Source organism: Cyprinus carpio, chromosome A22 (assembly GCF_018340385.1).
Source record: "Cyprinus carpio isolate SPL01 chromosome A22, ASM1834038v1, whole genome shotgun sequence".
In the NCBI taxonomy this organism is placed as follows: domain Eukaryota; kingdom Metazoa; phylum Chordata; class Actinopteri; order Cypriniformes; family Cyprinidae; genus Cyprinus; species Cyprinus carpio.
The window spans coordinates 19,189,301-19,208,681 of NC_056593.1; the positions used below are offsets into that span (position 1 = coordinate 19,189,301).

A 19,381-nucleotide genomic window follows, 5' to 3' on the forward strand; every position below is an offset into this window, starting at 1 on the left:
TCCTATTAAACATATTTGCAAGTATTTGCATTTTAACAAAACCAAACTGGATGACTGTGGACTGGAGTGCAGTTTAATTAGTAGATGTTTGATTTTATTTGAGTTTTAAAATTAAAGATAAAAAAAATAAATAAAAAAAAAAAACTCTTGAAAAACTGCTTAACACAGTGATATCTCGAGTCTTACGTTTGCCACTGGTTAATATAGTTTACAATTACACTGAGAATAAAAGAAAAAAAAAGTTGGTATGGGATTTACTTTTAAAAAGTTAATTGTTGAGTTCTAGTTAATAATAACAAGGAAATGGCAAGTAACACAAATTTGAAAGTAGAAAGACTGAAATAGTATTTTATTTTATATAACCATACTCCATAAAATCTGACTCCTAACAGCCACCCGGGTCACGGCACCAGATTGCTGATACCCTTGCAGCAACTGTACAAAAACTGAAATGTGGAACACTAATAATTACAATAAAACACTAGATTTTTTAAAGATATTTATTCTGTAAATAGAACTTTCATAAACATCAGCAATGAAACATATTCACTGTAAGGAGAGTACAATTAGAAGAACGTTTACACAAAAAAGATGAAACATGGATGACTGACATCACAGCTAGATCAGGTATTTCCAGTCTAGATTGAGTCTTATTGCTAATGTCTCTGAGTAACAAATGGCATACTGGCATTGCTATATAATTCAAGAAAATACATTATACAGCAAAGCACGTCTGACGTTCAACACAAGATCTGAAATAGTAATGATCAGCGGTCAGGAGTCATTTTGGGTATGAACTTTTACATGAAAAGAGTGATACACAAATAAAAAAACTAGAGAGAAGAAGTACCAAAATATAGTAATCCACAATTCATAACATAACCATACTTCATCAAAAAAAAATCTGACTCCCAACTGTCACCCGGGTCACGGCACCAGATTTCAGCCGATACCTGTGAGATCCAGGGCTTCATGGTCATTGCATCAAAAATAAAGAGAAACCCCAAAACTAGACTCCTCAAATTAGGAGCATTTATGTCCAGTTGACTTAGGCCTCTGTTACAGGGTTATTGAGACAGACTGACCCAAGTGTAGCATGCAGTCTGATATCATAAACTTCAATATAGTTGATCTGAGCAAGTTTAAAACGGTTGTCTCAATGCTCTGGCCTTACAATATCCCATGGCCCATGTAGGATGAATTTCATTCCTTTTACTCCGACTATGCCCTCCTACTTGATTAAATACACACACGCGTACACACGCAAATTAAAAAATAATCAAACAAAACAGCTTTGACAAGTGGTTAGCAACACAAGCAGAAAAACAAGGAACACAGCAACAGTGATAAATTAACCGGTGACAATGGTTAGAGATGACAACATAGCATGTGCAAGACAGGAAAACGAAATGATATGCAGGCACATGGCTGATGGAGGTTAAAGTGATCGAGTTCAAGGATGATATGTGAGTTTTCCATCAAGAACTCCATCGCGACATTCTTGCATCATAAGTCTGTACGAACCACAACTCAGGCTGGGTGTACAGGTAGGCATCTTAGGGTGGGAGGCTACAGGTTTGTGAGCTAGTGCTACACGCCACTCACATTTAATACCTTGAAAATCAGGCAATTAAAAGGGAAAATTATGGCTTCAAAAAGACCCCCTTATTTTCCTCAGGAAAGACGGCGGCCCTTTGCGTACAGTTCCGTGGGTTTGCTAGCAGCGGAAACTCAAGACACATAAATCCTTTGGTTTTTGCAGGAGCCGCTGCCTGTCCCTGGTTGCTGATCACATGTGACATTATGCTCCGAGTAACAGAGATTTTAAAGTGTGTCTGGCTGGTGACTGGACAAGGGCAGGGGGACGGGGTAAAGGGCAGGCGTCTCCATACTCTACGAGCTGATCCTTTCTGGGCTGGTGCATTAACAATGAGAGACCTCCATGGGTGAGAGCGTCAGGATGCTCCTGTCATTGGAGAAGAAGGTGTCCGAGTCGCTCCAAGATCTGGAAGGATCAAGGAAATTGCGAACAGTGAGGGGGACAGTGTGGACAGTTTGGAGATGTCAATTCAAAGCTGCTCTACAATCTGACTGACTGAGAGGGACGTTCATGACCAGTGTGGGACCTCCATACTAGGGATGCACAATATATCAGATTTTAGTGCTATCAGTTTGATTAATATCAAGCTATTTTTTCCCCAATTCAAACTGATTATAAAAGTAATATATTGTTTTTCTATTTAGAATTTTTAAAAATTGTAAGTATATATTCTATAAAACATCTGATAATCATTAACTTGTATTATGACTATATCCATGCAACAACCATTAAGAAACATGATGTATTGGTCAGAGACTAACTGTAAACATTTGTTTTGCAGATAAAACGGTTTGAATTTATAAAAATAAATCATTATTGGCCATTAAGTCTTACTATATTTAATAAAATAACCTTAAAGGGATAGTTCACCTAAAAATGAAAATTGTGTGATCACTTACTCACCCTCATGTCATTCCAAACCCATAAGACTTTTGCAACTTCGAAACACAAATAAAGATGTTTTAATAAAAGAATTTGGTCCCTCCATTCACCAAAATTTGAATGCTTCAAAAGTTTGAGACCTCATATAAAAAGCAACTGACCAAGACACATAAAGCACATCAAATATGGTAAACATAAGCTTAAACTTGCTTATTTAAAGAGCGAGAACCAATGAGGTTTGTTCTCACAGATGGCACAAGCACTGATTAGCTTTTGTTTGATTAACTTTTTAAAGCAACAATGTTTTGGTTAAACAGACATTTAATGGAGGGAAAGAAATATCTCCAATTTGAAAAAAATCTTAACATTTGTTTTGAAGATGACCAAAAATCTTTTGGGTTTGGATTAACATGAATAACAAGGGTGAATAACTGATGACAATTTTCATTTTTGTCTGAACAATCCCTTTAATGGGACTTAATAACATCATCCTCCAGGAAGTGACATCATATTTGTGGAAAAACTTCAGCGCAAACCTCAGTAAGTATTAACAACATATTTGATAAACTTTGTTTTGTGGCATTATTTGGCTTGTCTCACTTTAAAATGGCTAAATTATTTGTATTAAGTCAAAGATATAATTTCAAATAATGGTTAAAACCGACTAAAATGAACTTTAATTTGACACCTCACTAAGGATTATCTAATTTTAGCTCTTGATTTCCATCCTGTAAGGTTCCATAATGTTAAATGTCTTGCAATTGTGTAAACGGGTTATTAATTATTGGGCTACCAGAGTATATTCCTGAAAGTCCAGTATACTTCTTTACAAGAGTGTTCCTTTATCTGCGCATCCCTTATACATCTCTCTTTAACTAACAAACTCTTTGTGCATGAAGATCAGCAAGCAACAGTTAGAGTCACAGCCAAAGGAGAAATGGATGAGTGTGCATTAGTACAAGATGGGTTAATGTGCATGGTTGAAGACAATAAACAAATACAAACACAACATCCTTCCAAGCCTTGACATTCACACAGACTACATTCTTATGAAAGTATTAACCTTTTCCTAGCCAGAATATGTTGGGTATGGCACCTATATGTGAAAAAGATCATTTACAGTATACAAGTAAATATACAAACTAATTCGTAACATAAATCTATTGCTTGTAGAAAAATACGTATATATAGGTTCACTATAAAATTTATATTATATCTGTAAATAGAGTGGAATTAAGCAGCCCTTGAGGATCTGAACCGTTCCAAAGCTGTATTCCTCAAACGCCAGATCTGCTACTCTTGAACACCAGAGGGCATTGTCTTCATCCAATGGACTAACCTCTTAAAGTACAGCCATATTACAAATAGATCCATGCTATATATAAGATAAAGAATACACTGATAGCTACAGTAATGCGATTATCTTTGGATAGAAAGAAGTGGTAGAGGGCAAATGTAAATGTACCATCGTTGTGTTTGCAGATAAAGACAACCGTTTTAAGACCTTAAAAAGGTAAAAAGTTTAAATCAGAGTGTATATTTGCATTTATATGGTATATGCGGTTTACTGGCTTCATACGGTAATAAACAATCTCCTTCACTGTCTAAAGCAGTGGTTCTCAACTGGTTTTGCTTTAGGACCTGGATTTTGCTGTTGACATCACGTGTTGACCAAGTGTACCAAGTACCAAAATCAGACCAAAGTGCACTAAAAAAATGTTCAAAGTCAAAGAAACACTAATAAATTGTTTGTTTTTGAGGATGAGGCCACGTTGGCATCTGTCTATTAAAAGATATATGTTTGTTTTTTAGGGCCCAAGCACCGAAGGTATGATGGCACCTATTGTATCCTCCTTCTGCTCTTGTGTCTATGGCAGCCCAAAGAACTGCTTGAGGGTTATGAAATTTGGCACACAGATAGAGAAAAATCTCAACATTAACCATAAACTGTTTGTTAATAACTTTTGAACTGTAAAGTTAAGAGGCAAAATAATTTTTTCCCTCTTATTCCTTGGCTCATTTTGAGTCAAATGCATAACAAAATTAACATTTCTACAGGTCAAGATTTTTTTTGTAATTTAAAAAAAAAAAAAAAAAAAAAAAAAAAAAATACTTACATAAAACAATTACTACTGAAATTGGCTTAGATAATCTTCAGACCATGCTGGCAAAAAGTAATTAATAGCTTTTTGATAAAACAAAGGGTTCTCTAATAACGTGCGCACAAGTTTGACAAAGATCATGCCAAATTGTACATGAGGCTATAAGTATGCAATGTTTTAGCATATTCAAACCAAAATTGGTACATGTCATCATAAGCATCACCCGAGGCTACATGTATTGTTTTGGCACAACACCACCTACTGGTCAGGAGATATGAAAAATGGGTATTTTTGCTTATAATTTCTGAAGAGTTTGTCCAAAACTGGTTTCTTCTGATTCTGTGCAGCATGCTGAACAGAATGATACCCAATATTCCCATATTGGCTATTTTGAATTTAATCATAAAATGCTGCATTTTTCACGAACGCATTAGCGTATCGTCACAAAACTAGGTATGTGTCATCGGGATCATACTCTGAAGGTACTCAAAAAGTATCAGAACAGTGCCACCTTCTGGTCAAAATGAATATTGAAAAAAAAATGCTAATAACTTTTAATTAATTCAGCATATTTTAATGAAAATGGTCTTGATAGATACCTTGGATCATCCCATCAATAACAATTATGCCATATCCGGTCGAACTTGTAGTTTCTTTGAAACTCTACTTTTTCTAATTCCACCTAAACTGTTGGTCTGATTTTCACCAAAATTGGCTAAGATCATCTTCCAACCATGCAGGCAGAAATCGGCTCCAATATGAGATGAGGATCTTTTGACCTTCTTTTTTAAAATGTAAATGTAGCAACATGTGATTTATTTTTGGCTCATGACCCACCAGCTGAGAACCACTGATCTGAAGACATATTGAAGAAAAACAGTACAGATCATTTTTAAATGCAACAACATATAATCGTTTAGATGCTTCATTTGAGACCGTAAAGACGGAGACAGAAAAACAGTAAACAAACAGTGAAAAAGCGGAGTAAGTTGCTAAGTTATACTCTGGGAGGACGCACACACTCTCTGGGATTCGCCCACCACTTAACATATTGAATATGAAACGTTGCCGTCATGCAATTAGACAGACTGATTTGACTTCCATAAGGCTTCAAGTTTAACGTAACCAAAAAATATGAATGAAAACAATCAAGAATCCTCTTGGAGACTACAGTTAGCAGTGTCTCACTCAATCACAATGTGGCCCCCTGTTGCATTTTTCTTTTCGATAAATGAGCCGATCACAGCAGCGGTAGCTGTTGACCGTGGCTACCGTTGGCCAGCCAAAGCAGAGGTCTTCTCTAGTACCCTGCGCTTCAATGGCAGTGTTCTAGCCGTTAAACTGGAACAGGAATCTTATATTTAGCGAGACCAGGTCTCCGTGTACTCATCTCAACACTGCAGAGTAGTTTTGGAAGCGCCATGCTTCCCAAAGTGCGGATACCAACAGTCAAAACGATTACATGAAAAGCTGAGGCTTAGGAGTGCATTACGTTCGCATGCCATCACAAACCCCTCCACAGAGAGGTACACACGCAAGGCAAAGACTACGACGCAGATTCAAACACTTGAACAGAGATGCAATGTCTCAGAACACGTAATGACAGGATGTTCCATGGATCAAGTCATATAGTCCAACATTTGACGAGCATATACTTGCATAAATTGGTGCTACAAACATTTGCCTTGCTAATAACTGGGTGTGATGTCTGAGAATGAGGATGACGAGACAGCTTCATCGATTATGGACTCATACGGATGCACAAGATCTTCAGCAGAGAACATTTATCTGCCACACAGAGAAAAGACACAATAAGCGACACCAGCAAAGAAGGACGCACTTCGAAAGAAGGTGAAGACGATGAAAGACAAAGACAATGGGTTGGAAGGGTTGATTTAAAGTAACTTCATGGCATTTTTTTTTACACTTCCTTGTACGTACGTACTTGGAGCATCCCAGGCGATGAAGCTCGCTTGAACTTCTAGCTAATCTTTGTTACATTAAAGGCAAATGAATGCACCCGTTTCAGTCTTAAATTCTACATTGTAATCATTAGGGAATGCTTTGAGTGCACTGGCGGCCCTCACTCGTCCAGGGCTGAGGGCTCGTCGTGCTCCAGCTTGTAGGAGAGGTGGTTACAGCAGAGGCTAGAGAGAGAGAGGTCGCACCTGGTGGCCCGAGCGGGGTCGCAGCGGCCCATCATTCGCTCCACCAGCCGGCCCAGTCGTGAGCAGGCGTTTTGCCCCTCTGAGAAACAGCACATGGAGTCCACGCATCCGATGCCCTGGTAGGCCTCAATAAACTGGAAAAAGAAAGAGAGATGTCAGCCACAGCACAAAAGAGATGGAACCAAACGGTTCCCAACAAACATCTTCAATCTGCACTGATTTGATGACCATAATGGGCAATGAGTAGATGTCTTAATATTTTGTCATATTAGATACTCTTTACTTATCAACTTTAAAATGTATTATTTGTCCTATATTTTACAACAGCACTTCCACATAAAGGGCACAAAATTGGGCTTGAAACTGAAGGGGTTTAAAAGGGCCTCGCTCTTTATTTTGTAATAAACATCTATTGTTGTTTGAAGTCTCCAGTGGTTTGTTGTTTCATCTCTTCTGTTTCTTTTTTAACTGTGAAACAAAGGCACAGCCCAGTGTTGCCACCATGTAGACTAAGTAGTGAAAAAAAAACCCAAGGCACAAGCGCCTGCTGATTATGTGTGGACAGTTGAGCATGAACAGTATGCAACTATGCTACAAACAAAGTACACTTTGGTGAGTGATTGTGATGTGACTGGAAAAAGATTTCCATGCATAACGTACAGACTTCCCTTAAAGATAATGAAATTTGTTGTAGATTATTTCCATCGTCCATTATTGTTTTATAGATGGGTTGCTTCAGACCTAATAAAAACAGATCATTCCACCACAATGGAGTTCCAGTTTTTGCTACATGAAGTTATCACTCAGTGGCTACGTAATTGGGACCAAATTTGGTTTGTAGTTATTGATAAACTTACATTAACCTTAAAGATAAATATTACTTTGATCATATTTCTTGCAGTAACTTACTTAGAGAATAACAATGAAGCTGATTATTTAATATCAATGATCAAAAGTGATCAAAATTTTCCCCTACAATGAATCAAATGTCAATTCAACAGATTATGTCAGAGAAGTTGGCAAAGATGACTAATTTTTTGAAGGGTGTGAAGGGTTGTCTTTATTGCTTAAAAAAAAGAATAAAAGTAATAGTACACCAATTTGTACCCAATTTGAGGATAGGGCCACATGTTCAAATAAGATGCATGTTTAATCACACCTGAACAGAGCCTCAAACACAGGACATATGGTCATACCAATAATGAGAGATATAGCTTGAACACTGAACCCAAATTATAAATGCAGTGCATGGTTTTACATATAAAATCAGTGGCGGAGCCAGAGGAGTCTCCAGGGTGGCACTGGACATCCCTGACATCTGACTGACCACCACAGGTGGCACCCCAAAATTGAATATGCTACTATTTCATTTTCTTTGTTTAATTGTACTGAAAGAAGAATTTTTTTTAAGCCTTAAACTAAAGGATGCGCCACATCACCCTTCATCTGGTCCGGTGGAGCTTCCAGCCTCTGCTAACTCTCACACCACACTTTCATTTTCTTACAGAGTGAAAAACATCGCAGAGAAAAGAGGACACAGACAACACGCTGACAGATACGACAGAGCAGGTTACTTTTGATAATAAGAAACAAAGTCTCAGAATTCAAATTCTGATAGTTTTATCAAGAATTTCAAACAAGTTTTGGAGGTTTTAGTGGCGCTCCCACTTTGCCTCAGTTAAAGCGAAGCAGGAGTGCATTATAATAAGAATGAAATAAACATGAATGAACATCCGAGGGCATGCTGAAAGATACACTACAAGTTACTGAATGTATAGTGAATGTAATCAATCAGTGTTTCAACCACATAACCTCAGAAAATCAATTCAGTGTCCATAAACTAGCAAGAAAAATGTACACGAGAGGAGAATTTTCCCAAAAATTACATTTGTTATATTTTATAATTACTCTTTTTATTATAATTAATAGAAATGTATAGATATAATGTTGTTATAAAAATGGTCTAATATGAACTTATAAACAAATCAACTGTTACTTTTAACCTTAACAATAGGGTACTTGTAAAGTTTAGTTTAGAAAAATTTAGAAAAAAAAATAACAATCGCAGGCTTGTTCATTATTCCTGAATAATTCTCACTCCAGGCTGAACTCAGAAGTTGGCAGTCCTGTTTGAAGTAAGCTGAAGTTGTAGGTTTCCTGATCAACATTTACCAAATCCACTGTAAAAACCGCTGGTTAATCAGATGATAGAAATTCATAACATTTGAAGTTACGGTAGGAATGTATAGCTAATGTGGGATAATGTGAAGTAATCAGCAATCATAGGATTTATTCATGTTTTTTTATGCCAGGTTGGAGATACACACTGATTTTCTATCATGGTCTATGGACCCCCTGAATTAACCTTTGCCACCCATGTATAAAACTCTAGCTCTGACACTGTACAAAGCATGACAGTCTGGACTGGAATGAGACAATGAATGACCAAAAAATGAATACATTAGAGTGATAAATAATGCCATCTCTTCAGAACCACAGTCATTCTTGAACTCGACAGAAATTTCAGTTCCCTTTAACTCAATATTCAATTACTAAGACGACGCTAAAGACCTGCATGTTAAATTACAGAGTGAGTGCTACAACAAGACTTTGTTCAAATCAGATTCCCAATCAAAGACCAACCAAGGAGGAAAAACAGTGAATGCAGCCAGAATTAAGGAAGTCAATTCTTTGATCTCTCTCAGGCAACATGACTAAGCATTATGCAAACTACCAACATTAACATTAAATCCCTCTGGACTTACTTCAGCATGCCTTGCAGAATCAGTCTTGAGACAGATGTGTTTGTTGACTAATGCATAAACGAGGACTTAGGTGCACACTTTGTCCTAGCATCTACAAGAAAGGATGCTTGACAAACACCCTACTAGCCTCCACAAATACTGAGAACTGTAATGACAGACTCTCTCCAACACCTTCAGTCACTCCATAAATACAGTCCATGTTTCCTTGATGTTTCTTGTTAACCTGAGTTCGACCATGTGCTGGGTTAAAGATTTAGCTATTACTACATGGACCTTGGCAGTTCTGCTAAAAAAAAAAAAAATCAATATTAGCAGGAACTTAGCAGAAAGATTAAATGCCGCATGACTTCAACTGTGTCCTATAACTGTAAATAAAGAGGCAGTTCAAGCGAAATGTGCAGTTCTAATCAAAAGCAGAACCTGTCCAGTAATTGCTGGAGGCTATGACTAACCACCACATGACAAATGATGCTGCTGTCATTTCATCTCAGTTATAAATAAATGTGCTAACTAGTAATAAATCACACTCACTGGCATAATGCTGTTAGAGGTAAGAGATTCACATGAATAACTGTGGCTGGAACTGTTCAAGGGCTTACTTACTGGAGCTAATGATCAAGTTATTGGTCTCAACCTGTGTTTAATTGAGCAGTACATACCTAAAATAGAAAAACTGCTTTTAAACAGACCAAACAAATACTGAAAAGTAGGTTTTCAGTAAAAGTTCTAGTGTGAAAATGCGAGTAAACCACCTAAACAATCATTTACTGTGAGTACTGAATACAGAAGTCTCTCCTGATTAATCGAAGAAATAATCAACAGATTTTCCAAATACTGTAAGTGTTAGGCTGCAGCCCTGCACTGCTAGTTTGGTATATGCATTTCATTCAAGCTTAATTTGTCATCAATTCAGTAAATTCAGTTGTAGAATGCAGTTGCCACTTGTGTAATAAAAGCCATACACTGAAGAAAAGAAAGTACTCAGGAGTGAAGTGACAACCATATTTACCTGCAGTGTGTATATGGCCATAGTAAGACAAAACCATGCTCTAATATTATAAACAATTACCAGCGGCATAAGCGTTACTAACAACCACTAGTGAATCACATAGAGCTGTCAGTAACTGTTCATTCATGATGGAAAAAAGAGCAGCTCATTCAACTGATGATTGATGAAAATACAAACAAATGTTTGTCACATTAAACACAAACACAGTGTCAGTGATGGAGATGATTGTGGGAAAAAGAACAATAAATAAGGATGATTAAGACGACATGCAGACACATGTAACGGACAAATGGCCCTCAGAGCAGCCCTCGCTCCTGGTTACATCACGGGGAGAGCTAGTGTCACATGACAGGATGAGCGGGTCATGGCGGTCACGTACTGTACACAGCCTGATGGGGGAAGAGTACTACCTAGGGGAGGGGTGGGGCTGCACCAGAGGTGGAGGAAAAGCAGCGATCAGTGGCCGATTGTCCTCCCCTCTGCTCCCGATTTCAGCAGTGTCATATTCTGAGCTGACTGAAACCTTATCCGCTTCCATCTGGAGGGACAAAACAGCGCGGTAAGTCTCCCAAATGGATGAAAACAAGAGAGGTGAACGAGCATGAAACTGCCCCATGTCCACTGCCAGAAAACACTTCTGAATCTGAAGGCTCTGTTCCAAAACCTAGTGAGCTGCCTACGCAGACAGCATTTTAAAGCATCGTGGACTTGCTGATGTGAAGTCTGTTCCAAAAGGTGAAGAAACGTTCGCAGAGCAAGCTAATTCCTCCAAGAAACATTTATAGTTATTATATATAAAAATAGATTGACTATCATTATAATGTACTATTTCAACCAATATTTGTTTGTGCTTCCTATATTGAATGTGATGTCACATTTATCACTGCTCTGCAAAATTTAGCACATGACAATAAGCCGAATCGAAAGTGAAAAATACAGTGAAAGATATGGGAATAATGACGATGAAATAAACAACCAAAGCTATTCAAACCAATCCTAAAGAACCACTTGCCACACTGCCTATTTTTTAATGAATAATTTCATAACATAAATTATACAAAAATGGTTGAGTAGACACCACCAGAATGAGCGCCTCGTCCATTTTGGATCTTTGGTTTTGCTGTGTTTCCAAATTACGAATTTCTGCCAAAACAAAGGTCACAAACTTGGGTTTTCAATAAGAGTTCTAGTGTGAAAACACCTTAAAATCTTTAAATGCTTTAAAGAAACCTAACCAAATAAGACAAAAAGTCACAAACATGAGGCCTCATCGCAAAAGAGCGACAATCGCATTTCTAAATGTCTACTGAATACAGGACTCTTTCTTTCACTCACCATGGTTGACGTAATACCAACATTTGTATACTGCCTTAGAAGGTAGAACAGGAAGTAGACAGAAAACCAGGTCACTAGGTTTTGGAACAAAGCGAAGAGTTAAAGATATTTTTTACAAGCCCAACATCATAGATCTTTTTTTTTTTTTTTTTTTTTTTTTTTGCTGAATTTCCACAAAGTCAAATTCAGATTTTAAGGAAGGCTTTTTACTGATGTCTCGCTGGATCTGGACTGGAGATCATTTTCTCTGCTCGTTGGTAGAGACTAAAAACAATGGTTTTGGGAACATGCAATCCGGATAAACTTTTTTTTCAGAGAAAAAAAAAAACCTCATTAAAAAGGTTCCCAACACTAGTGTACAAAAAGCATCTATTAATGGGGCTGTGAGCTCAAGCTCATGCTGTACGACGCCTGCTTTGAATCTGACCTAAACAACCATGCACTTGCAGGTACGGGTTACGCATGCAGGGTGAACTGTTAAAGCAGGTCAGGTGTTCTTCCTCCACATGCAGTGTGAGGGTGTCTCTCCTACTCTACCTAATCTTGCCCAGCTGATTCTTGGCTCTGGACAGAGGCTGAAGTGCGATGAAGTCATCACCTATAGCCACGCAGTTGGTGTACATCTACAGAACACACAGAGGGTCAGTAAAGAGGAGAAAGAGTCACATGTGCAGTTATACACACTCTCACACACACTGTACACCACTATCCACTCACCACACACATTCAGAAATGACAGAGATAGGAAACAGGAAACAAGCAGCAGACGCAGAGAGAATGCATTTGGAAACTATCGGGTGTCATCCGCAGGGCAGCGTGTGCTGACGCCACACAACTGTACTGCAGCAACTTCAGTTACCACCTCACCTAGGCATGTAGAAAAAGATGTGAATATAAGGATTGAGCGTTGTAATTCTCCTGTGAAGGGTTTGACGTGAGTAAGGATTCTGAAAGAGCTTTATGTTCAAATCCCAGCTCATGGTCCTCTCTTTTTTGTCACCCCATGAACTATCATATCCAAATAAAGGCAAAACGGCCAATAAGAAAAAAAAAAAAGTAAAAAATTGAAGAACACAAATTTGATATTTGGCTTAACTATATTCATATATAGTCTCTCATTTGGCACAAAACCAAATATTTCCATGTTGGCAAGGTGACATTTGTTTGCTAACTGTATGATTTCTTTTAATCAACAAAGCTTAGCATTTCACTCAACTTTTCATTTGTGAAAAAATTATTTTGGCATACAATCATCAGTGGTACTCAGTCCTATGCAAGACAATAACCTAAAAAGAACTACATTATGAACTTCTACCCATAGTATCTTTACAAAAATTGTACTATTTTAAAACTTGTAGTGTTTTTAGCTTAGCTTTTGGTGTTTTATTTTTCGCATATCAACAGAAACGCTGGTGCATAATCAGAGAGTTTATGGCTTTAATAGCCTGATGTACTTCAAGCAGAATGAAGTTTTTAAACCTTTTTAAAAATGAAAAATTACATTCCGCCATGTAAATAGCGAACCCGCCATGGCGCGAGCGCAACTGGGTCTTAAAGGGGATGGGAGATGAGACTCTGATTGGTTTATTGCACGTTATGCCCAAAAAACACCCATTACTCAGTAAGAGAATAGGGACAACCCTTTAGACAATGTGCCCGGGCACGCCGACCGTTTTCCCGCCCTTAAACTAGCAAAAGTGGATTCGGACACACCCTGAGTGCACCTGCACCATGCGCTTTAGACCATACACACAGATTGTTAAAATAGCGCCCAAACACTTCACACCTGTGCTTATATACCAAACATGTGAAACGCACAATGTCAACGTTTTCACAAATTCATGTTTTTTTTTGCTAGTTTACACAGAGATCGATAACAGTATAATTTTCAAAAATGTGCACTTCGAAACCCGTTTTCAAAAGTTTGTATTTTCAGGCCGGTAAAACGCCGTTGCCATGTAAATGAATGGCCAAAATGGCTTTTTAAAAACCATCAAACAGTCACTGGTTCATGATGATAGCATAATAGACGGGTGTGCTTTGGGGCTCCGGTTTATTGTGTGGAAATCTCTTAAGGTTAATTTCTCTCGCTCAGTCCACTGAGGTTAGACACGTTGAGGTTAAAACCGTGGATGCATTGAGTGCTGAATTGTAGAGCTGGTGCAAATATATCCACATCCCTATAATCAGATCAAACTTTCATCCCCCTTTGTTATTAATGGTGCTCTATAAAACATTAGAGAATCATGAAATATCAGTGGAACTGGTGTAGACTACTGAAAGTTTAGTACTAATCTAACTCAAATGAGGAATTGTCACTTAAATTAGTTTACTTTAATACCCTGTCAGAAAGGACTTTATTCAAAATGTTCACACAAATACTTATTTACAGGAAGCAACCTCTAGGATAAGCAAGCAAGCATGACGCTACAACCTGCCTTTGTTTATTCAGAAAATTCAACCAGTCAGGATGCATCGCATTGTGAGTCCAGACATAATAAGTGTCAGCTGCAGAGGATGTTTAACAGTGCGATGAATGCTGGTGTTGTAGTGATGCAGTGAGCTGCTGGTGAGAAGTCATGCGGTGACGTGAGCCACATGCTGTGTTACTTCATCACTGTCATCTTTGAAAGCATAAATCTAGCACAACTGCACACACTCTCACTCCATCTCAATCAGAGCTGGAGCGTTTGTGGCGGAAGTCTGACGCTCACCTGAGATTTCTGCGTGCTGGTGGGCTGCAGGTGCCTGTAAAAGACTTTCTTGATGACATCAGGGAACAGGCAGGTGATGACGATGATGAAGATGGCAAACCAGGCCGAGCCACTGGACAGCAGCTGAACAAAGATGAAGTACATGTCCTGCGTGTGAAGAAATGGCCTAACAGGGAGGAAAACTTCAATTAGACTCCAAAAAGCGTTTGATAATGCTGTCCAATATCCCTCTAATGAGCAATCGAGCCAAATACTGAGCACAGCATCTTGACTGTATTCCAGAGTATGTCGCCAAAGAGCGAACCGTTATCACCTGCAAACCAACAATTCAATAAAAACTGTTTAGAAAGGAAAATTACCAATTTAGACATTGTTCTCAACTAGGGTTACTACTATACAGTATCTCACTTATTATAAAAGTAAGTACATATAACAAGGACACCTTAAAATAAAGTGTTACCTTATATTATTATATATTTTGTCATAAATTCCAATTTAAGTATATCAATTATGAAAAAGTGGCATTGAAAAACCGCTAAACTGAATATTGTGAAAGACACATTCCTCTAAAACAGACCCATAATGCCGATGGATATGAGGTGGGAAAGCATGATTTCAGTCAAAGTTAAAATGAATTTGTAAAAAATGTACAAACAAATGGCAAAATGGAATGTTCTGTTTGCTTTTCTGAAGGCATGATGGGTAAACGCAGGCAATACAGTACCAGATGATGCCGCCATAAAACAAGGAGAAGATGAAGTAGAAGGCGATGGAGCCCCATGTGACAAAGTGGTTCATCCACGTCCAGAAATGTGTCTCTAAGGCCAGCTGTGGAGAGAGCGGTGCGAATGAAGCTCACATGTCATTTAAAAACCCACGTATGTGTCGCATTTACGTACGATCTCACCTTCAGCGTGACCGTAATAACCATCACAGTGAATACTAAAGTGCCAAACGTCCAGTTTCCAAACATCTGCAAGAAAGAAACACATATTTTAAAGATTGTATGAAAAGATTTCAAATTAGCCCACCGTGTCATATGGGGGGGGGGGGGGGGGGGTGGTTCAATTCACCCAACATCAGCATATCAAGACAGATTCCGGCTTGTCGGAAGCCATTTGCTGTCATGTAAAGTGAGGGGGCGCTTTCAAATCTTGTCATAACTCAGCCCCATAATTGAGGATGGCAGAGTATCAAAAGAATACAGATCAGAGCAGCGAAACCAAACCAGAGACAGCTGCTCGTTAGAGAGGACACATGCATCAACTCTTACCAGTTGCCTGTTAGCTCGCAAAATCTGAGAGCATGCACGGCAAGAAAGAGAAAGAGAGAAGAGGAAGAGAGAGAGAATATGGATAAGTAGTAAAAGCCAACAGTATGGTACAAATGTGGCAGATAACGGTGTAATTAGTTGTACGATTGATGCTTTGTGTCTGTAAGCTGGAGTTAATCAATAGACACTAAGGCTCAGTAATGGTTATTAACGTCTCACTAAGTGCATTCATTACGCTTCAGAGAGCATCTCTGAGATCTATACACAATGCTTTGTGGAGGATATCAAAGACAACTGTCATGCTAGCAAAGTAATAGTCCTGCCACAGACACACACGAGCGTGAATGAGAGAAGAGGAGAGGAGAGGAGGTGACGCCGGAGAGACGCTGACCTGTCCGTTCCCCATCAGCGTGGTGTCTTCTCCCATCAGGGTGTAGGACCCGAAGAAGAAGATGAAGGCGTGGCAGAAGCCCAGGAAGGTCCAGTACAAGAAGGTTTTGAAGGACAGCAGGGAGTTTTTACTGATGTCTCTGATGAAGGGAAAGAACATCATTTAATCCTGATTTGTGGGGAAAATAAAACAATAAAACAGGCTCATATTACAGCCAACATTACATTAAAATGGACGCGATTTAGTTTGGAAACGGTGCAGGTACATTTTTTTTTTTATTGTAACTGTTAACTATTAAAAATCATTTTAAATAATTGAAGCTAAAGAAATGAGAAATGTTGCACTGACAACTAACTGAAATAAAATAAGTTGAAGTACTAAACAGTGTAATTTTAGTGTCGCCGATAAACTATTATAGTTTTTTCTTAATATTTAGTATTAGATCTTATTTTAAGATTCTCTGTTTTCATTTAAATTAGAAAATTTTGGTCATTTTGTTGTGTATTTTTTCAGTTTAGTTCGTTTTTAAATATGTATAAATATTTTTTATTTAGTTATAGTTATTTTAGTATTTCAACAAACTAAATGGAAAAGAGAAATGTTGGCCTTGGCAGCTAGCTCAAATAAAAACCTGCGTTTTTATTTATTTTTTGTCAGTTAACCCTTTAAGTGCCAGGGTTTTTTGGAAAAAATGCTGGATTTTGTCATTTAGATTTCAAAAGCTTGTGGCTTGATAGGGGTTAAAGATAGAGATCTACTGTAAATTAGAAAAATGTTGGGCATGACCGAAAGTTTATGTGGGGTGTAAATATACTCATCTAATTTGTATATTATGACATCATCGGGGGGCGGCCATCTCGGATTTCATAATATTCAGGAAATAGTAGATATTGAATTGATGTTTGAACTTATTTGCATTTTTTTTTGTCTCTTCATCCTCATTCCAAATGATCAGAAAAGAGGAAGCCAACAATAAAACAGAAGAAAGTACTAAATTATTACTATATTACTATTCTATATATATAAGTAAAATGCATGTGAACAGTAGCCTACTTTTTGATCAGTTCATATTCAGGAAATAATAGATATTTATTTCTGGATATTTCTGGATGTTTGAACTTATTTGCATGTTTTTTTTTTGTCTTTTCCTCATTCCAAATGATCAGGAAAAGAGGAACTCAACAGTAAAACAGGAGAAAGTAGTAAATTATTGCTATATTACTGTGCCATAGTAAAATGCATGTGTCTATTTTTTGATCAGTTGACCAGCTATCTGCCCAGTTAGGTATCTAGGTGACACAGTTTATAGTTCTTGAGAGTATGGTACCTCTCATTGCATGGCACAGCGCAGAGCGCACCTACTCACTGACAGCACCGGCGGCCCTTAGAGCGTGCGCGATCAGCAACAGCTCTCCTATGGACACTACAACCACGTTCACCCCTGCCACCCCCATCCCCATAGGGCAAAGGGTCGAAATGATCAATTGTTTGTGCTTCGTGAACACTCTCGCCTTGCACAGCAGCACCATTGCGCTGTAAAGATGTACCGAGAGAAGCGCGACTATTAGACGACCGATCGTCATTTCCAAAAGGCAAATATTCCCCTTCAGAGTCAGAATCGGCGAATAACATTTGCAACACATCGTCATGGTACAACTTTTTATTATTCATTTGGCAATTTCTCTCACAATTTACTCGCACGCTTTGAACTGAACTGCTTCCGCATCAATGACACGAGAGCTCACTTGCTCTGCTATTTCCTCAAACGCTTTGAATAGGAACAAGATGGAATTTTGGTCTAGAATCGAAGTACCACATGTCTGCCATCTAGTGGTAGGGAATACAAATAAGATATTACACCATATTAGGAACTACAGTCTATTTTATTGAGTATGACGTCTTGTCGCAATTTTGCGACTTTGGCGCTTAGAGGGTTAATGTTTATTTTATTTCAAGTAATAGGTCCCTGGCACTACATTTACTAATACTAAAATAAAAAGATATTTAAATAGAAATAGAATTACTTAAGACATGATGAATTATTGACTTTATTTAAAAGACAAACACTATCAATTAACCAAAACTTTAAATTAAATTAACACTGGAACTGTCCTGGTTTGATTATTTTATGCACTTCATTTTGAAACTATTTTTGGCATTTTGTGGACTACAGATTAAAAATCTGATTTTCACTATTCTTTTCCCCTAAATAAATAAATATGAATTTTTCAAATCTTCCTGCTGACAGCCCCAGTAGAGGTGGGCAGTGTGTGCTGCTGAGGGGTCTCTGTACCTGTAAAGTGCTGGTTTGCTCTGCAGAACATGTGGATGCACCAGCTGCTCAAACAGACTGTACACCAGTATGGGCAGAGAGGTGAAGCAGATATTATACAGCGTCAGATACACGCTGTCATAAAGGGTCTGCGAAGCACAAGAGAGCATGTTAGACATCCACGCTAAAAATGTCAAAGGTCAAACTGAAACCTCCAGACTTAAGCAATTCTAAAAGTAAGCAACAGCAAAAATGTGAATGTGTCCAGGTCTTGAGGAATGTACTAAATTGATATATATCAGGGAGAGACACTTACTTGTTGTGAGAACAAACAGAAGAACTGGTATAAAAACTGGGGAGTGATAAAGCACACGTTCTACAAGAAAACAAAACAGAGCATTGTTAAAACGCAAATCTCCAGCAACAATCACTCCCCGCCTGAAAGCAACACAAACAGCTCCCGACGTACCTTGTAGAAAAAGTACTGCACAAGGGTTGCTATTCTAATGTAGTAGAAATGGCCGTGCACGAGCAGCAATTTGGCAAGGAACTTGAACCTGGCGATTGCATAGTCGCTGTTTCTTACGGCTTGTCTTCCTTCTTTGCCCATGATTCCTGTGTGGAGTTTCATTCAGTTAGCTTGATCGCTATACATTTGAATTGCACGCCACATCTTCTGTTCCTGTTCGCCACCTACCGATACCAACGTGAGCCTCTTGGATCATACTGACGTCGTTGGCTCCATCTCCGATGGCTAATGTAATAGGCTTCTCAGGAGAAGTCTTCAACAGTCTCACCACCTGCCAAACACACCGCAGCCGTTAACACCAGCGCTATGAGAACAGAACAGAATACAGTGTCGAACAGGAA

The 19,381-nt window shown here is 38.3% G+C and overlaps 1 protein-coding gene across 11 annotated transcripts in view; it reads right to left on the minus strand.

Annotated features, from left to right (window-relative positions):
• Positions 1 to 482: 482 nt before the first annotated feature.
• The window catches only part of LOC109099208 (phospholipid-transporting ATPase IF-like), a 45,526-nt gene continuing 26,627 nt past the window's right edge, over positions 483 to 19,381 (minus strand). The window contains exons 21-32 of one of the 11 annotated variants that reach the window (XM_042712189.1): positions 19,209 to 19,311; positions 18,981 to 19,126; positions 18,828 to 18,887; positions 18,533 to 18,660; positions 16,240 to 16,378; positions 15,849 to 15,872; positions 15,483 to 15,548; positions 15,300 to 15,403; positions 14,576 to 14,741; positions 10,937 to 11,064; positions 6,753 to 6,886; positions 1,870 to 2,005 (exon numbers count right to left, since the gene is read on the minus strand). In XM_042712189.1, coding sequence (XP_042568123.1) covers positions 6,784 to 6,886; positions 10,937 to 11,064; positions 14,576 to 14,741; positions 15,300 to 15,403; positions 15,483 to 15,548; positions 15,849 to 15,872; positions 16,240 to 16,378; positions 18,533 to 18,660; positions 18,828 to 18,887; positions 18,981 to 19,126; positions 19,209 to 19,311 — 1,167 coding nt within the window. In that variant the 3' untranslated portion in view covers positions 1,870 to 2,005; positions 6,753 to 6,783. Of the gene's footprint in view, positions 2,006 to 4,566; positions 6,887 to 10,936; positions 11,065 to 12,398; positions 12,485 to 14,575; positions 14,742 to 15,299; positions 15,404 to 15,482; positions 15,549 to 15,848; positions 15,873 to 16,239; positions 16,379 to 18,532; positions 18,661 to 18,827; positions 18,888 to 18,980; positions 19,127 to 19,208; positions 19,312 to 19,381 lie in introns of those variants that run through there. The other 10 variants (XM_042712190.1, XM_042712198.1, XM_042712193.1 and 7 more) reach the window with 10 other exon arrangements.